At 39.0% G+C, this 20,357-nt stretch overlaps 1 protein-coding gene and 2 long non-coding RNA genes across 3 annotated transcripts in view; 2 read left to right on the forward strand and 1 right to left on the reverse strand.

The window, feature by feature from the left end:
• The window catches only part of LOC145442218 (uncharacterized), a 50,381-nt gene that overhangs the window by 21,402 nt on the left and 8,622 nt on the right, over window positions 1-20,357 (forward strand). Inside the window, exon 5 of the mRNA XM_080320126.1 lies at window positions 17,981-18,094. Coding sequence (XP_080176252.1) covers window positions 17,981-18,094 — 114 coding nt within the window. The remainder of the gene's footprint in view (window positions 1-17,980; window positions 18,095-20,357) is intronic.
• Window positions 6-15,434, forward strand: LOC145442234 (uncharacterized). The gene is made up of 2 exons (XR_013915987.1): window positions 6-4,188; window positions 11,987-15,434. It is a non-coding gene; the product is annotated as an uncharacterized LOC145442234 (long non-coding RNA).
• LOC145442230 (uncharacterized) lies at window positions 4,529-9,377 on the reverse strand. The gene is made up of 4 exons (XR_013915983.1): window positions 7,823-9,377; window positions 7,432-7,582; window positions 5,609-5,788; window positions 4,529-4,715 (listed from the first exon to the last, which is right to left on the reverse strand). It is a non-coding gene; the product is annotated as an uncharacterized LOC145442230 (long non-coding RNA).

Raw genomic sequence — 20,357 nt, forward strand, 5'->3', positions numbered from 1 at the left:
AAATGTCCCGAAAGTTCCGACTCACCCAGTTACTGTAGACGCACAGACCTGTTCACTTGGAAGCACAGTAGCACACTCTCGTCAAAAGTTGTTATTGGTCTTTTGTTTCAGTATAAATGAGGTTTGCGGTGGCATTTCTGTGTGGTAGGTTAGGACTGGGCTCAGTGATTCGAGTACACTCGAATATGAACTGACTAATAATTCTAATAATTCGGTTCGAGTGATGAAAGATGATTTTTTCGATTACTGAAATCATAAGCTCCGCGCCACTAAGAGTTAATATATGTATATAGTCCTGTAGAATTTGGTCTAAAAATGGCTTAACCTAGAAAAAATTCTTATAAAGACGTATTATATACTGTTGGAAAGATAATTTTAGCAGCTTTTCAGTGATAGGTTTCGTCACTTTTTTTACCTTGGGGAAAAAAAGTTATGACCAAAAACGTGCCAAGGGGTAAAAATTGAAATTAGGGAAAAAATTATTATAAAAATATGAACAAAATGCTAGAAACTAATGAATTTTCAACAGAAAAGCAGGATATAGATGCAAAAGGAATATATGAAAATAAAATAGAATTATATATCTGTTTTAGGCAGTAATAGTGAGCAAGACAGGGGGATGGGGGGGGGGGGGGCGCAAGTAGAGCTGTTGTTGTCCGTTATTACTTCATTATGTTATTGTTTACTTACTATGGTCTGTTTCATTTACCTTGCTTGATTTTTAGATAGTGCAAAGAAACAGCAGTTTGTGTTAAGTGTAGAAAAGGCTATCGTACTGGAGATTCACTGTGTCATTCGGGAGCTCATTTCTGCGAGAGTGATAGTACCACACACCCTTTAGACTAGGGTTGCATTTAAAACAAAAAATCAACTAAAAATAAACATGTTTAAAACAAGGCCCTAATTTAAAACATGTTTTTCATTGTTCTTAAGTCATGACGTCACGTATATTCAATTGTGACGTCATAATGGATTGAAATTGACCATTGAAAATATAGGGTAAATATAGCCCCTTTGACAAAATATATGTACTGCAACTGTTGAACCGACTATTTTTGAGGGTTCCAACCATCCCATAACGATATACGTCGGCTAAATTGGGTGGTAATTGTCCGTGTGATCATACAAGATGTTTTTGGTAAGTATTTACACAATTATGGCATAATTTTATAACTTGAAAACAATACAATTTTGTTTTTTAATAAGGCTTTCGTTTAAAATATGTTTTAAAAAAAGTGTTTCAAAACACCGTTGGCTTTAAATGCAACCCTACTTTGGACACTATAATTGATGATGCTTTGAAACTGAATTGTGAAACGCTGATCACAACTTTTCAGAAAAATGGCCATAAGACGTACATCCACACATCATGCCGTAATTTATTGAGAAACCATGCGAGATCCAAGAAACGTTTGTGGAGGCTTTATCGAAAATTCGTATTTCTTCACTGGCCAGTGGCGGCTCGTGACAATATCGGGTGGTGGGGCAAGGGCCGCAAGCGACTTGTTATCAATATGACGTCACAGTAGCGTTTTTCAACGTTCATGATGGCCACATGAATTTCCCGTAAACAATGATTTTTAACGTAGGTGCCGCGAGAGGTTTGCCGGTGGCGTGACTTGAAGCGCGGTAACAAATGTTTTATTCATTGTTTTTTATTCAAATGATTATTTTACAAAATGTACGCGAACTAAGAATCGTTCCCATGCCACGAATCAATCATCAGGTTATCCTTAGCAGCATGCGTTATGAGTAAAAAACTTGCTCGTGTTGCCAATCTAAAACCATACTCGTGGTCCGAATTACGTCGCTTACTTTCCACTTTCTGTGATGTTTAGCAAATAAAGCCTTGCAAAGTGCACGGGCCTCGCGGTCGGGCAATCGCGCCATCAATGAAAAAAATACGATGGATATGATATGATCATATACCGTATCATTATCATGTTATTATATGTTAAGAAAAAGTGTACTGAAGTACCAACAGTAATTTGATTTTTGGAACGCATTTTATCAATATTTTTAAAACGTTTCTTGAGGCTTTCGCGGGCCATAGTTTGCCCTCCCCTGGCCCAGGCGATGTAAAGAGGAGGAATACGCACTGAATGAAGAGTAAAGGCCAGCTGAGCACTCACTCTCGCCGCGCAGCCATCATTTGCTCCTGACCTACGCTCTCGTTTCGCCAGACAGCATTGTTGCGTCACTATACCACTCTTCATAACAATTAAAAATTCGAGGCTGATTGTGGGGGTTCCAGGGCCACGAACGAAAATTTATATTTTCGTAATCAGTACAGCCGCAGCTTTCGATTGATACCCATTTTATCAAATTTGATGCTCGGCAAGTCGGTCAAAAATTATCGTCAAATTGCCTTCAGCCAAATGGAAAGTGTGACGTAAATCGATTTCACTGAGCCGTGAGATTTGCTTGTGTAGACAGCAGAGATGAGCAGGATTAGGTTTTTAAAAAACAGGATTTGTGAAATTTTGTCGGATTTGGATTGGATTTGGATTAGACATTTTTTTCAGAACGGATTAGGATTTGGATTGGATTTACCTATTTTCTGGGGGATTGAAATGTCGTGTGGCGAATGGCGACAAACTTTCATTCAGATCAGTTATTAATGTACTTATGGTTACTAGGTTATCTTGAATCAAGTGAATCGTTGGTTGTGAAAGAAAATTTTCGAATCCCTCCATCGCATAAATTAGTTTTTTTTCTGAATTTCCAGTTGGAATCGGATTAGGATTGGACATGGACTTGAATATGAAAAAGTTATGGATTAGGATTTTAAGGTTCTGATTTGGATTGGATTAGGACATAGAAATTTCAAATCCGCTCATCTCTGGTAGACAGAGACACCGCATAGGACACTATGATATCACGATCACAAGAAACCACGTGTACAGTTCATGACCACAGATACAATAATAACAAAATTGACAGCAGCACCAGGGCTGCTACACAATGCTTGTAGTGTTGGTCCTGGCCGAAGCAAACTTCTTTGCGATGTTGGAATCGGGGAATATTGCTTTGAGCAATTGCGCTGCATGTGCAATCCTTGGTGAGGAATGATTGCTGCATGGTGTTTGACAGTATAGAATGCCCAGGTACGCTCAGCAGCAGCTGCCTTGTAGTCTGTGTTCGTTGGTGCTTATCGACTTGTGAAAAAAAACAATAATCATCGACTGGCTCGAATTAATCATTACGAGACACTTTTTGTGTTTGGGGTAGCAATGTGAGTTGAAATAGTGGTCTTTCCTATGGCCTCCAGGTTAATGTTCCCATTGCAGATATGGCAATGTGCGAAACACTCGTCCTTCAAGCTTCGTTTGATACCTTTGAATTCTCTCTCATAATCGTCACGAAAAACGATTTACGCCTGCTTATTTTAACTAGTCAGATTTAGGCTTATTAGTAGCTAAAACCATAATTGCAGCATAATTTAGATAAATTGATCAATGATTTATAGCTTTACTACTTTTTAACCCAAGTGTCGACTGCACTGCGATCAGTTTCAGTACGTAATAAATGCTGCCTTCCCCACAGCTTATTCTGTTGTAGACTAAACAGCAGAAACCTGGTATAGGCTACTGCTGTTTACTGCTAAAATGACGTCCGCTGCGATAGTTTGGTAAGCCGAAACTGCTATACCACTCACTACCCTAGCTTTGGGTTACCATATTTTTGTGGAGCAAATTCCGGACACTCTTTAGCGTCCACTAGCGGATTTTAAAATGAGGTATGACACATTGTCTGTCAATATGACGTCACACTATCAAACCTATGCCAATCGACCCTGTAGGTGGTCACGATCCGGATCAGGTAATAATGTTAAGATAATGTTAGGTCGGTGCATTTATGTGCTTTTTCAGCCCCCGCCCATCTAAATAAACATTGATTTTGAGCCCACCAGAGGGTAAGCGATGCAACTTCTGGGGCCTTAATATATACATCTGGTTTCTATATGCATCTAGACCAGTGGTTCCCAACCTTTTTGTCTTGGTGACCCCCTTTAAAAAATTTCTTAGATATCGTGACTCACACTTAAAAAATGTTTTTCTTGCATTTAAAAATGTATAATTGCCTTTAAAAAACTGTTTTTTTTGGTGACCCCCTTTAAAAAATGCATAATTAGAAAGGCAGCACTAAAAATGTTTTTCTTGCATTTATTGACAAATCAATGCGATGGTTGACCTTGTAGGTCTGCAGCTAACCGTGAAATTCGAGGTTGGGTGCTACCCAGTAAACACAGTACAGACCAAAGACGTAGAAAAGCCGAGCCGATATAGTAGATATTAGATCTCGGCAGGTCGTAGAAAGGGGGATTTTGTGTCGACTCAATTCAACGTCTTTTCCATGTCCTTCAATAATGTAAATATTACGCAGATGCTACAGCCTTTAAACATGGTGAGTAGAATGTAGATCCTACATTAGAAGAAGATCCTGATATAAAAACCTGTTTTCTACCACTGGGTGTAACCTGATCACGGCTGCGTACACACACACACACCACATTATCTACTACATATTAATCACATTTGCGGTAATTTAATTCAAAACGAATTGGCAAGTAAATAATGCCGGTGTAAAAAATGAAACGAACGAAATTACTTGTAGGGCCAAGTAGCAATGAATGAAACTATGAGAACAGTCAGTAATCAGAAGGTTTCATCGTCTGATGATGATAATCCCTCTGGCGTTTTCTTTTCAACACCCTGTAGAAATAAAATGAAAATGACGATTATTAGCTAAGACATTCGTACTGCGAAAATGGCAGAGGTAACGAGTAACGAATGACTCCTACATTTTTTTCACCCATACTTACTAAAATGGATTTGATTCTGGACTATTTCCACTCAAGTTTTCAAGTTTTTATTATTATATTTTTCGTTATTATATGACTAGAGAACTGACTTCAATCGCCACTTCTACTTGATTATCAAGATCAACGATGACTACTTCAGCAATCTTTGAAAACAGCCACTAACACAAAAAGAATTCTTGACTAAAATTTCTTCACATTCTGTCAAAAATGATCAATTCAACAATCCAAATGAGTCAGTTATTTGGCAGCTAGTTGGAGAGATATATACTCAAGTCTAGAAAGTGGAATGATACTCTGCCCGGAAAGCTGAAGACCTAGCAATATTGTGTACAGAGAACAAAACATTTGAGTGGCGGCACTGGTATAGACATTAACAAATTATTAGAATTGACAGCAAGATAACCAGCAAGACATTAAAATGAGAATTAGTGCAGTTTCTTAGGCTGTAGTGATACTCAGCCAGTAATTGACCTAGCAGAGAGCAAAACGTTGTAAAAAAAGCGAGCGAAACCTCCGACAAATGATACGATAAAACATTAGAATCGACAGTCTTACTAGAAGCAGAATAACAATCATGAGGGGTTAGAGAACAGAAGCCCGGGAAGTGACCATCAGAAATTACTGCATACTGGTCAAACAAATCCATGACCACTAACAAATGGTCTTTTAATAGTCAATATTGATACCAAATGACACCACCCCTATTTTACCGCAACATTTAGCAAATACAGCGCTGGAGTCAACCTTATAAATCGCTAACCAAACGCCCATTAGTTTTCCCACCTACTACTTCGCACTTCGCGGATGGAAATACGCATTAAAGCGAATGGACACGACTTGTCACACTCTTGCTATTTCTGCTCCCTTTTTCTCTTCCTTCCTCTTGAGGAGAGAAACAGTCGGCCGCGTTTACGGATCGTGAGTTCCCGGCTTAAGGGTGATTCTTCCTCCAATGGTCAGCACCTTGAAAATTGAGAACAATGTTGTTGCAAAATGCATGACAATTTGAAAGTTACATCATTCTAATTATTCCAGTTATGGCCGTGAAACGTTACAAGTGCGGTAACCATAAGAATTATTACTATACTTCAACTACAATATATTGTATAAAATAATTACTAATTCTTTTACGTTGATCGAGTCCCAAATGGATGAAATATGTCAAAGAATTTGCTAAATTTTTTTGTGTAATTTGACAGATTCCGAAATCTTCTCAAAGTGCACCTTTCAAAAATTTGATATCAAGACTCCCAACATTTTACAATTCGAAGTTGGATGGCTTAACCAATACAAGCGAACAGTTTGTATCGCAATTGACAATTATGTAGAGAACGCTGCGAGACATGTGAGTAGGCCTACCCTAAAACGTTTCTCCGACATGGACATTAGGGCTCTTAAAAATGACTTTTTTTTCTCAAATCGTTCTTGCTACTTGATAAAATTGTTAGGTTACCTAATTCAAGCCTACACACCAAATTTGGTTCAATTCCAACCAGTAGCCGCATTGCTACAGGAAAAGAAAGTTTCTATTTATTATATAAAAATAAGTAGAAAAAATTTGAAAATTTTCTGTTCACCCCATAAAAGTGTTAGGTTATGTATAGAAACGATGTTCATCAAATTTGGTTCGATTCAAACAAATGGAAGCGGAGTTATTGCTATCGAAAAATTCGGATTTTAATAAAATAGTATTTACGGTGGCACCACTATAATAAATAATTAAAGAATTGTGTCACGCTGTCATACTGTTTTACGCAACCGTTGTTATGCACTGCATTGTTGCTGTGTTCTGGCTCCATTGATGTTATTTCTAAATTCGACATTAATGCGTCATAATTCTCCATCTGGTTTTGAATTCAACTCTGTTTTGCTTCCTTTATGGTCCCGGTAGCTCTTTAATAGGCACGCGAAAAGTTCTTCGGGTTTCAATAACTTTTATCATGAAGGTACTTTTGAAAGCATTATTAAAATTTTGTACCACCAACCAGTTATTTAGTTACTATTTATCTTCAAAGTAAATGCTCATTGCATGAAGCAGGGTTGTAAGACTCGAGTCAGGATTTTCTGTTGACTCGACTTGACTCAGGTCTTCTTCTCAAAGTACTGAAATGACTCGACTCATTGCGCATGACTTGAGACTCAGACGGCCAAGACCGACATTTCATTATTATTTCAAAGAATAGTACAGCAAATCGATATTGGGATTTCGTCTATTGATACTGGTATTTGAAAATGCGGCCAGAAACTGCTAAAAGTAAGGAAAATTCGTATATTATAAATGCGACCCACTCGATATCACAAAAAATATACAAAAAGTTGGTTTAACAAGACTTAAATTGGAAACTGAGCAGCTAACACAATGACTCTGGCTCGAGTCATAATACCATAACTCGGACTCGGCCCGCTGCTCGCTGACTTGGACTCGGACTTGACTCGGTGGTGAATTGAAAATGACTCGAGTCAAAACTAAAAAAGTGGGATTGACTTGCGACTCGGAGCCTTGTGACTTGGTTACAATCCTGGCATGAAGCCTCAATAGTTACATGAGTGGGGTGACTAGACAAAGAACACAGTGACATTTGCAGCATATCATGAATGTCTCTTACTATATGTGATCTTGTTCAAATGGAGGTTGATGAAAGCATATTTCCCATTCTTTCCGACTCTGCTATAATTTCACCAGACTGGCAACCTTCTTCATGATGCTTTTTGCTGACTGACCAATATTGTCGCCGCCAACGGTACGAGTGCAAATGTCTGATATGTCAATATAGGAACAGAATTAGTCGACTGTTCATGACCGTCCACGTTCAGAGTTGCATCTCAAAGATGCTAAAATAAGCCTAAATATAATCCAAGCAATACGATCGTCCACTTTGACTGACTGAATTTCTAAAAATAATAAACATTACACCTTGATAGATTCCACATCTTACGTTTATATATATCGTCTGCTATCGGCAAGCATTTGAAAATAACAAAACAGATTCAACATACCACATCTCTTGCAAAGGCTTTTGCTTTCATTCAATATGTCATCAAACTTCTTTAAATCCTCCTTTGTGGTGAGTGGCTTCGTTTTATCATATACAATCTATGGCGGAATAAAAGTTTCGGATAAGTTCTAAAACGAACACAATTTTCCACACAAAAGTCAATTGCCACACGAAATGCCAAATGCTACGGTCCTATTTTACAAGGTATTGCGAGATAACGTTGTGGTACCCTCCATTATAGCTAAACACCAATGAATTGCGGGTTCGAGCCTGACACGTCGACTCCATAATTCCTACCGAAGTGTTGGCCGTTTATCTAGGCTCCTCCTCGCCATCTGATCCGCATAGCCATGTCTTAAAAAACCTAGGAGTGGGCCGTGCTATAAGTGGGCATATGGTTGCCGATGAACTCGGCACTTGGTGAATTCGGCCCTCGGGAAATTTTGTAATGAAGTGTATTAACACCTATTAATATGAATTATTAAACTAATAATAGTATTATCAAGTGATTCGTCAATCTTGTAAGGAGGTCAGGGCATTCGTAGATCACGCAGTCACGGCGTGATTAGATCACGGATTGCGTAGCCACGGGAAATAACGCAGCGCTCATATACCGACCACGCGCGGTCTGCTTGGAATCGATGGCGTGAGTGACGGGCCTGTGTCGTGTAAGTTTTGAGAAGATGGATCTTGGCGTTCTATGTGAGATCAAAAATGTGGAAGATCAAGCGGCGCTTCTTCGTTTATCGATCACGACAAGCCAGTGTTCCTCATCAACAAATGTTTCGCATGATCGCGTCAAAATAAATTATTTTTTGTTTTTGGAAAGACGATTCCACTCTGGGGTTAGGGTGTCTCGATAACAGGGTTGAAGGATCCCAAGATTACGAGATCTACCGCGAGCCACGACACGTTTAAATTTCCTTTTTGAGACTGTTCATTCATATTAAATGCATTTCTAATGCGAAGGTGTTCTAGTGCCAATTCCTCCAAGGGCCGAGTTCACCAAGTGAAGAGCGTCGCGTTATTTCCCGCGATTACGCAATCTGTGATCTAATCATGCCGTGACTGTGTGATCTACGCATGCCTTGACCCCCGTACAACATTGACAACCACTCAAAGTGCCAAGTTCACCGGCAAACATTCCAGTAACCAATCATGGCGACCGGTACCGCTACCAGATCTACCACGGCCGAATTCACCAAGTGCCGAGTTTGTGCGGCCGAATTCTCTAAGTGCCGAGTTCACTAGTAATCGGGCAGATACGGAATGATAATAATAAGAACCGGCCTGGTGTAAAATGACCAGTGTAGTCGAACCACCACCATGAACACCACAAACAAACAAACAAACATCTAACATGGAAAAGAAATTACCTTTACAGCCTTTGACAAACACAGTTACCATTGAAATCAGCAATTTAGGTCTTATTCGAAAGCAGAATAACAACTTGTTTTAGCGGACATATCAAATCAAATGTTGGAAAGTTCATGTGAATTAGCCCAAAATATTATCTTACTGTGACCATATTCTATCAATATGGTCTGGCTAGCCAAATTCTCCGGGCCAACATAAACAAGCTGCCTTTGGTTTCAACGATTAGTAATCTTGTCACTGGATTCGAGGTATAATTGCACTCAAATATCAAATTTTGCTCCATTAATCAACATCAAGTTGAAAATGTCCATTCTTGCACCAACTTTTATAAAATCACGAATCAGTGTTCTACAGGTATGTATCTATATGACTTATATACCTAGAAAATTCAAGCATAAATATTATGATATACCGTAGGTATAGGTACCGGTAATTCAGATGTTTGAAGCGACTTGGACAACTAGATAATTATAGTGGTCTAATTTCACTAAATTAGAGCGAAATGCCAGTAATATAATTGTAATCTAATTCGGAAAAAACGGTTTAGCTCTAATTCTAGCCTGGAAAAGCTGAAACTTTTCTATAGTTGTCTACACCTGTTTTGCAGAAAGTCAAACAGCTCTAGGCGTCATATACTACAGGCAATTCGAAATACCCCATAAGCTATATGCTACTGCGTATATACCTTTAACCCGCTACCTCAGTCAGTCACAATTCCTATATATTTACGGCATTTACCATACAGAAAGAGCCAACTATGCCTGGCTGCGACCTGTTGCGCGTCAAATCTTTGTCCGGCGCGATGACGTAAAATTTGAATCGCCGAAATATTCTAGAAGTCACGCATCGATAATCATATTCCTAAACGTACAACATCTCACTTATTTAGTTATTCTCTGAATAAAACTATTAGCCATACTCGTTGAACATGCGAGATTACCGAAAGAGCGAATATATATATAATGAAGATCATATATATCAGAAGAAAACAAAACTGTTCGACCTTAGAGCAACAACACGAATATACAACACCGGTGACATCCTCACGCAATAAAACGAAGGGAGAACATTGTTTTCTAATGGATAGAACGAAGCTACTGCATGAGATCGAACAAAACCGGATGGGAATTCATCGTGATTGAATGTACCGACAAAGTCATCCTTTCTACGTATTTTAGTCATACCAGCGAGAGATAGAAAATTTGCATTATTAGGTTAACTACCGGATATAACAAAGCCTAATGCATGAGATGGAACAACACCGAGTACGAATTTATTCTGATTGAATATAACCACAAGACCATCCTACTACGTATTTTAGACATTCCCTCGACACTTACAAAATCAGAACCTAATCGAGATGATCCCGGATGATCCTTTTACGGTTTTGTGTTTGCTGGGTAGACAGAGCCAGTCTCATGTCGTCTTCTACATTCATTCTATTTCTTTCCTTCGTTTTCATATGTAGAAGAGCTGAAAACCCACTCTCGCATAGATACGTCGTAGCGAAGGGCAGTAACACTTGAAAAGCCAGCTTAGAAATTTGTGGGTATGAATCATACATTTCACACCAAAATTGAGAGAGTGGATTTTCATAGTAGCGAATTCGAGCAGATGAGTCATTCTTAAGATCAAAATATTGATCTTGGATTTCATCAGGATTGCCACTTGCATCCAAAGAAACGGAAAACGGATTTTGAACAAGTGTAGCTTCTTGCTCTTCGAGTTCTGGAAAGTAACGTTGGAACTCGGACTCCATGGTCTGCAGGTGTGCCACAATCAATTTTTTTAAATCTTCGAACTCTTCACCCGTTTCTTCGATGCAAGAAACACTGGACAATCTGTCAAACATAGCACTGTTCCCAATATGCACTGTTCGCTGCCAGTTTTTCAATTTTGAGACAAATGCCTTGACATTATCATTGAGTTGTATAATATTTGTGTCTTTCCCTTGAAGTTTCAGATTTAGGCAGTTCAATTTTTCAAATATGTCCGCCAAATAAGCCAGGCAGTTCATCCACTTATCATCATTGAAGTATGACAAAAATTCCCTTTTATTTTTAAATTCTAAAAATGCCTGAATCTCAACCTTCATCTCATAAACGCGATTAAGAACGTTCCCTTTGGAGAGCCAACGAACAGCTGTGTGGAAAAGCAACGTTTCGTGTGTTGAGTTCATATCCTTGCAAAGTTCTTTGAACTGACGTGAGCTGAGACCTCCTGCTTTGATAAAATTTACGATTCTCACCACAGAATTCAATACATCTTTTAGTTGAGCTGGTAATGTTTTGCTGGCAAGTGCATATCTATGGATGAAACAGTGCGTTCCCTTTGCTTCAGGTGCAAGCCCCTTAACTTGTGTTTGAAAGCCAGACTGCGATCCCAACATAGAAGGGGCGCCATCTGTACAAACTCCCCAAACGAGCGAGATAGTGTAATGGTTATGCGTCCGGCTTCTCGAGCGGTAGGTCGTGGGTTCGATCCCCGGCCGGGTCATACCCAAGACTCGAAAAATGGTATCCGCAGCTATCCTGCTAGGCGCTCAGCAATCACGGATAGCATGGAGGAGAAAAAAAACGGGGGCGCAGACTAGATGACCTCATGGGGCCGTATCGCAACTCCGTCGCCAAAGCATCTCGATGGTGCAGGCGAGAAAGAATATCATATCTCTCTCTCTCTCTCTCAATCAAGTTGGGCAGATTCAAAAAAAGTTGTCATCTTCTTCATAACATCTGCACTTTTTGTAGTAGTTTCCAGCTCACTGCAGAAAAGAAATTCCTCTTTGAAGTCACCGGAATTGATATACTTGACAAAAACGAGAAGCTGAGCACATGAGCTAACATCTGTTGTCTCGTCTACCTGAATTGAAAACATCGGAGAAGCCTTGATCTCCTGTATCACTTGCACTGTTACATCTTTGGACATATCCGATATGCGTCTCTTGATGGTATTGTTAGAAAGAGAGACTTGTTTAACTTTCGCCGCACTTGCATCCCCGAGAACCAGCTTTACTGTTTTTAACAAGCATAGCTTCACAAGTGTTTCCCCAATAGTGTGAGGTTTCTTTCCTTTGGCAATTTCCAGTGCGACTTCATAGGACGCCTGAAGTACAGCCACATTTACCTGATAAAAGTTTCCAGTAGCATCAAGCCGTTGCCGCTTGAGACCAGCTTCATGGCGCTTAAAGAATGCTGCATCCTTTTTAGCATGTTGAGGGTGCTTGGTTTCCAAATGGCGTTTCAATTTTGATGGTTTCAATGATTCTGCGCTAAGAACAACGTTGCATAGAACACACTGTGGCTTCTCAACACCATTGGTCAAAAAAGAAGTAGAGCCGAGGTTAATGTACTCTTCAATGTATTTTCGTTTTTTCTCCATCGAACGATGCTCCCTTTAACTATTTTTTAGCAATCTCGAGTCTTGACTGATCTGTGATCTCTGTTGTCTAATATACAAGGCTACTTTGTTAATAGAGTTTCAATTTACAGTGACTGAACGCTTAGTCCTACACAGTATGCGTTCACTGTGATGTAATAAACGTTACTGTAGGACCTACAGTCATATTTATTACATCACAGTGGACGCATACTGGATGAGTGACACACAATAAGGCACCTACTACTAGCAGACCGGTACCTCGCCCTACTTACATTCACTTTTGTTGTTGCATGAGCAATAGCTTCGCGACCCCCTATAAAATGCTCTGCGACCCCCAAGGGGATCGCGACCCCCAGGTTGGGAACCACTGATCTAGACGTTAAATTTTGTGAATGAAATCAGTCTATAACAGTGGTTCCCAGCCTTTTTCGACTAACCACCCCTTTATCAATATCGACACAAATTTTCACCCGATAGGCTATTTGGGGATCTGAAAAAGAGGACATATAATCGGGATTTTTCCCCAACTCCGATCGCTGGTGAATTTACTACAAAAAGGCCATTTCCCTGGGTGGTAGTTGCTCGGAAAACTGGTTTCCACGTCTACTTTCTGTTGAGTTAACCTTTTGTTTCGCGTCATATGCAGAATAAGCCGTCTTCACGTGCATTTCTGACCGCTAACCCCAGAATAAAGACAAACGACCCCACGTTTATAGCCAATAGCTTTGAATAAAGCATTTACACGGCCCTCTCGACTCCAGTAATATACCGTTCTCCTATAATTGCGATCACAATAAGACTTATTTCAGTAAATGAGGAGTATTTTTAATAATTTTTGATTGCGTGTTTTGCTAGGGTGTGTTGCTCACATACTATAAGCAATGATTATGATGCTAAAAATTTCAAGAGGGATAAATCTGCCCAAAAATGAGGTTTTGGCAATTGTGGAGCGAAACTGCCTCATGTTTTTCCTAATTTAAAAAACTACATATTAGGTTTTCAATCACATTGCAAATTTAGAGGTGTCGCGGACCCCCAGAAATGGCTTCGCGGACCCCCGGTTGAGAACCCCTGGTCTATTACGTCGAATTAACGGGTTATGAGAAGCTTGATTTGCGGTAATTGGGCTGGATTGCTGCATTTCCCGATCAACGTTCGCAAAGACTTTGAAGAAAGAATGAATTTCAATCTCACGCATACACAATAACGCACTGTCGGATTTCACGCTCCAATCAATATGATTGTGACGAAAATCTGACTCGCGAATTGTGAGCGCGGCGACGCAGCTTGTGGCGCAAAACCATTTAATTTGGAGCAGGAGAATGTGAAATTACTTTTTTAATCTTGAGAATATAAAATGTTTGGAATATTTGGAAATTTGATAAGGGGCCCACGAAAATTATTTGAGGTAACAAATTCAACTGCACTCAACATAGTTCTGAAAGCACTATTCAAGTTCAGTATCGCCAGTCACATTTTTGAGGTATCTCTGCGTTTCTCTGAGAGCTATAAAGGTGACTACCATTTCAAAACTGGTATTTTGCGAATCACGCAGCCTTATTCCCAAATCTGAATTTGATGAAACCGGACTAGTACGGGACTCATGCACTTTCGGACCAAAACATATTTTCTCCGTAAGGCTGTAGTGAGTTTGGTCCGAAAGTGCACGAGCCCCGGAGTTCCGTCAATTACATGTTCCGGAATCATCATCCGAAAATGGAAGAAAACGTTGAAAATTTTGACATTTTTCGTTAATTTTCGACTTGCGTGGTAGAGAACAGACCTACAAATTGGGATCTGTGATCGTTTCTTAAAATGTCTTTGCGGCCCACCCGAAATAGCTTCGCGGCCCACCGATTGAGAAGCACTGACATAAAGTATAGGTACCTTGTTTGCCGCGTTCGCATTATGGGTCATTTTTTTATAATTCGAAAAATAAACCAAAATTTTCTGAAATGGGCTTACGATAGCATTCGGTTAATTGGCATTCTTGAAATAGTAATTTTTTATTTAATTTGCGTCTCCGCGACCCCACTAGAATACGTAACCAACCCCTAGGTTGAGAACCTCTGCATTAAGATATCAAAAATATATAAACTTAAATTGTGATAGTAAACGTAACACCAATATGAAAGAACCAATAATGAATATTCTGCTTTAAAAAGATAGCACTGGTAAACACAATTTTTGTTGACTTTGATCAGACAAATAGTAGCGACTAACTTTTGGGCGCTGAATTCAAAAATGACTTCCGTTTTTTTTCCGTCACGTCAAGTTTTTGGGTTGGCACCCACCACATTGTCTCATAACCCACATAAAAGTACTATACTTATAATATTTTGTGTTTATTGTATAAAACGCTTCAAAAACCACAAGCAGTTGAAAGGAAATCAATAGACTACAAATAAACATTTGCACTGTTTTATTTAGCTGATTTATACTGATATTGCTTCTGCCGGACGAAAAAGTGCGAGTCTCAGGGTACAAATTTACGCTAATAACTCATAATTCTGTGGGTTGTCTCGTTTGATACTCGAGCAATTGTCAGCTAACATATGTAAGCTCCAATCTACTCCGGTATCTTACCCCCATCATCTCCTTGCCCATCGCTGACTATGCCAGGGTTATCCGGGAAATTATTTAGATATTTTAGCTTTTTTGAATGTCTGCTGTCCGACATAAACATATGGCAGTGCAGTGGCACATGTGTATCAGGGTTACATGTACAATTGTACATCCTTATTTTCTAACCAATACACAATATTGCAAAGCTGACACATACGATCCAATCGTGCCTGTGATATTGCAACAATTCAATGTTTCTGTATTATTTTCAATGTTTCTGTATTATTCACGAAGACTGAGGGTGCAATTATAGATAACTAACCGACGGATAGATGCGCAACACGTGATTCACGGTCGAGTGATGCTACATTCGCAGATGTGTTGTCGCTTCATAGCATGAAACGGCAACGTAATTGCTAATCCCATATAGATGACGACCCGAGCGCTCAAATTTAATAAAGTTGATCTTATTTGAAAGCTACAGTCGCGCTGATTCTGGTGTAATCCAAAAGGAGATGATCTCATGATTAGCAAGAATCTTTACAGGATAAAGCAATCATCAGTGCGGATTACGCAATTGACTCTATATCTCCGGAACGCTGAGAAAAAAAAATCGATAATGCAATAACATAACAAATTCTTGGCGAATATCGACAGAAATTGGAAAGTACAAAAAGGCGACACATTATCCATCAAATTGTTCCAGAAGTTACCAAACCAAGAGGCAGCTTTGTGATTAACAATAATTATTATCACATGAAGTTCATAAACTGTTAAATTTTACGGACGGAATGTAGACACCAAAGATATAGAACTAAAATATCATTGATGATCAATATCTAGTCAATACGAATCCCAGAAAATATTTGATTGCAAGGAGATGTCAAGTAATCTGTGTTGCTTGATTTGTTGAAACTATTTCAATCTATTTTTCATATCATTGATTGTGATTACCGATTAGGGATGGTGTGAACCTCTGAAAGGTTCAGGTTCGTGTGAACGCGAACCTTTTTGAAAGGTTCTGTGTGAACACGAACGTGAACCTCATGACGTCACGTGACATCATACTGCTAATTACAACCCTATCTTTCAATGAAGTGATAGCCTATATTAATGTACGCGATACCTAGCGACGACTCGGGCCACATAATGCCACAATGCCGAAATACATATTGGCGTCTTAAACGTCGCTAAATGTATCAACTGAGCAATCAAAGGACATATTACTCCATTTAAAATCAATATCTTCCGTCGCTTTGCCAACAATTTCAACGGGGAGTTACCAGGGAATATAAGCTTACGCCTTGACAGTCTAGGCCAGACCGGACAATGTATTCGGCGTTTGAGTATTGCTACATTGATATTGAGCAGAGTGTAAAACGGGTTTCTGCACTTGCTACCAATATTACCCCATTAACAAGTTATACAGCAGTAGCCAACACCTCAATCGCACGGATTAGGTTATAACGATGCAGTAATGATATGAAGTCAAGATTGACCCCGTACGCCTGCTAGATTTTTTGCATCAGAAAACGATATGAATCTCATTGATTGATTGAATAAGCATCATTCGCTGACTATGTATTTCGCTCGTGATGTTGAGTGATTGCGGGTCAAACTCACAGCAGAAAGTCACTAAATATTTACAAACGGAAAGCTCGATATTCCGAGTAAACTTTTGTAACAAAGTAAGTAAAACTTTTGAGATTGTCAAGGTGCATGCTTGTTTAGTGTTGATCTATAATGCTGCCAGCGCCATGCATAGAGTGGCCCACGGTTGAAATGCAATAAATTTGAACCAAAGATGCTATAGTGAAATGGAAATTGTAATATATGAAAAAAGGTTCACAGTGCAGAACCTACCAAGGTTCTGTTGTGAACGCGAACCTCTAAATTTCCTAGGTTCACACACAGAACGCGAACGTGAACCTCACGTTCACACCATCCCTATTACCGATATTTGACTCCATAATTCGGTTACCGTAAAATATAATTCATGAATACTGTATAGTATAGTCATAGTGATATCTTTTCACTGTTTCACACTTTTTAAAATAGTGTCGCAAAGGAGTGGAATTATCATCTGAAAATTATGAAGAAACTCAAATTATGAATTTGAGATGAATTCAAAACTTTAGGGGATGCGGTTGCATTCTCCTAAATCACTGTAGTCTAAATTAGCTAAGTCCGTTATTGATTCAATGGCATACTTGATACTCTCGATTGGGTTGAAATATCGCCCGCCTAAATACCGTCCATATCTAGTTTTGTAAACTAGCGCCTGAAAAAAGATCATACCAATATAGCGACTCACCAAAACATAGGGTGTTTAAAAAAATTGTTTAAAACGTGTTTTGGATTTCGACAGTGTTTTAAACAAATTCCAAATTCCAATTATATTATTCAAAAGTTGTATAAATTTGTCAATTGTGTAAATACCTTCGAAAAACATGTAATACGAGCTATTGGAAGACGTGCACTAGTTAGATACAGTTGACGTATGCGTTGTGGAATGGGTGTAACTATTTTTCGTCGAAGGAGTCACATTGAACCCTTTGTTTTCAATTATAATTGGTAATATTACAATTTCAATCGACTGCGACGTGACAATGGAGAATTCTTAGACATCATGTCTAACACAATAACAAGTTTTAAACATGCTTGTTGTAAATTGCACTTCTTGACTATATACATAACAGTATCGTCACAAGTCCTGTATTCGATTCCATCGCTCATTAAATTACATAGCTATTCAACCAGGTAGCAACTGAGTCTACACTTGATGCCGACACACAGCAGGGCCTATTCACAGACTTCACTTGATTCTACATTTTTCCAGGCTGTACCTATGAAGAATGGGGAGCCTGCTCTGCTTTGTGCAAAGGAACGCAATCTCGAAATAAAATATGCGCTGGAGTAGCTACAACTGAGTCGAGGGATTGCAACACGCAAGGTCAGTTCAAACATCCTTAATATATTTTCTATTTTGTTACCTTTTACTTACCACACATAAGCAAAGAAACCTATGTTTATAATCTGCCGAAGTGGCTTGAACTGCACAGTAACATTCCTCCTCCTTGATGTACACCATTGAGATTATTATTATGGTCAAATGTGCAAATTGAGCAGTAGCAGCAGCAGCAGTAAATAATTACGTTGCAATGATAGCTTAAAGCTTAGGCGGAGTGTTGTAACTGCTAACCTATGTCGGTAACTGTCAGCCCAATAGATGATAAAGAAATGAAACCTCAGAAAAGTGAAACAGTTTGATATGAGATAATAAACAATCCACCTACACCTCCTGCACCATTTGTTCATTAGTAATATAAATGTATATACTAAGTCTGATTTAGATCAGACAAGAGGTTTGTCAGCACTGAGCAATGAGCACTCTATAGGACATAAATACACCGCCAGAGATAGATTATTACTAGTCTATATGACAACGTACGCGCTATAGTCCAGGGTGGGCAAACTTTTCAGTTCGCCGGCCGTATGCAACATGTGTTTTCCTTCGCGGACCGCAATATAGTATAATCGTAATTATAACCCATGATGCAAGCTTTTATTTGATTATATAGTAACCATATAGTAACCGAAGAGATAGAGAAGAGACAATACACAAACAATTTAAACATTGATTTGATGAACGCACAGTCGCACATGCGTCAGAAACAATAACGAGATTTTATAGGTCAGCCATCCTCTATCAATTCGTCGAAATTAGGGACGGAAGTAGGTTGCGCCGATTCTTAAGGATGGGAATTTTGAATATGGGAGCAGCGATCGTCTCATAGATATCCTGATTCTCCGTTTGGTCAACTTCAGAACGCACAATGCTGACAGCGTCATGACCAGCATATCACATTTAAACGGAGGTGGTCAAAGTAGACAAGAAGGCTACTCAAGTAGAAGTCGCAGTAGCGACGAAAAAATCTATTCAAGTACGAGTAGAAGTACTTCTTTCTTAGACAACCTAAAACTACTTGAAGTAGAAGTAGAATTGACTGACTTCAAATCTACTCAAGCAAGTAAGTAGTTGCGAAAACGATTGTAATTCGTTCGCATGGACTGTCAAATGCTGCAAATGGATCTATGCGGAAGGTGTAGAGAGCTGGATTCATATTGATGCATCCCAGGAGGTGTCAATCTTTGACAGAATAACCAGTCGTCCACATCATGGGATGTGAATGATAGTGTTGATCTGGAAATGCGATACTAATTTATTTGTTTACTCGAACATCCTGTTTTAGAAAATAGCATGGCATGTCGCCCTCCCTCATATTGTAAGGCTCCTAGTTCAGTCAAAGAGCAATATGGAGAAGTCATGTCGGATAAGGCTTTAGCACGTTTGCGCGATTAGTATACGTTAATTTAAAATATGACAGATTGTAAAAATGCCATATAGTGTATAGCTTTATTTTCGGAAAATATAAGGCATTACTACACTTGGTTTTATACTTCAACATGTATGTTCTCCAGAGAAAAGAACTGAAACTATAATTTGAACTCAACGTATAATACTCGTGATGGAACGAAAAATACAAATACTACTTCTAAAAACGGGAAAATATATTTCATGTCTTTTGTCCAGAAAATTTTAACGGTGGTATGCTAAAACTGGAGTAACGTTAAATTAAGTCAAAGTCCACTTTTGCAGATTAGGACACGACATGGGCTGCTAGGTATAACAGGTAAATGCTAAATTGCGAAACGGTAGTTTCAAACGTTATGGGGGGCCATACTTACTGTGATGAAATATCCGATATATGCGACAATGCGGTGTGAACGGAACCACGCCACTCGGTATCTAAATTATATCCAGCGATACTTTCGTTAAAACATATTCGTCACTTCATATCTACTGTGCGCGAAGCGCAACGAAAATTCGGGTATTACATGACTTTTATGAAAATTAAATGTTGGTACTACGTGAAAACAGCCCCGAAATTCCTTAGGCTATCTTTCTTATTGGGGGATTAAACTACTTCTACTTGACAAACTGAAAATAGCGAAAAGTAAGTAACTAGTTCACAAAATGTTACGAAGTAGAAGTAGCGAAAAAAAATATCTACTAGAGTAAGTACCACAAGTAGAGGAAAGCTACTTGAGTACTTCGAAAAAATAGAAATACTTCGTTACTGACCACCTCTGCATTTAAATACGTTTCAGTAAAAGGCTTACCGTGTTAAACTTTTGTGAGGACAACATACAGG

This window comes from Botryllus schlosseri, chromosome 7 (genome assembly GCF_051294905.1).
Source record: "Botryllus schlosseri isolate E-star chromosome 7, Bs_hap1, whole genome shotgun sequence".
In the NCBI taxonomy this organism is placed as follows: Eukaryota; Metazoa; Chordata; class Ascidiacea; order Stolidobranchia; family Styelidae; genus Botryllus; species Botryllus schlosseri.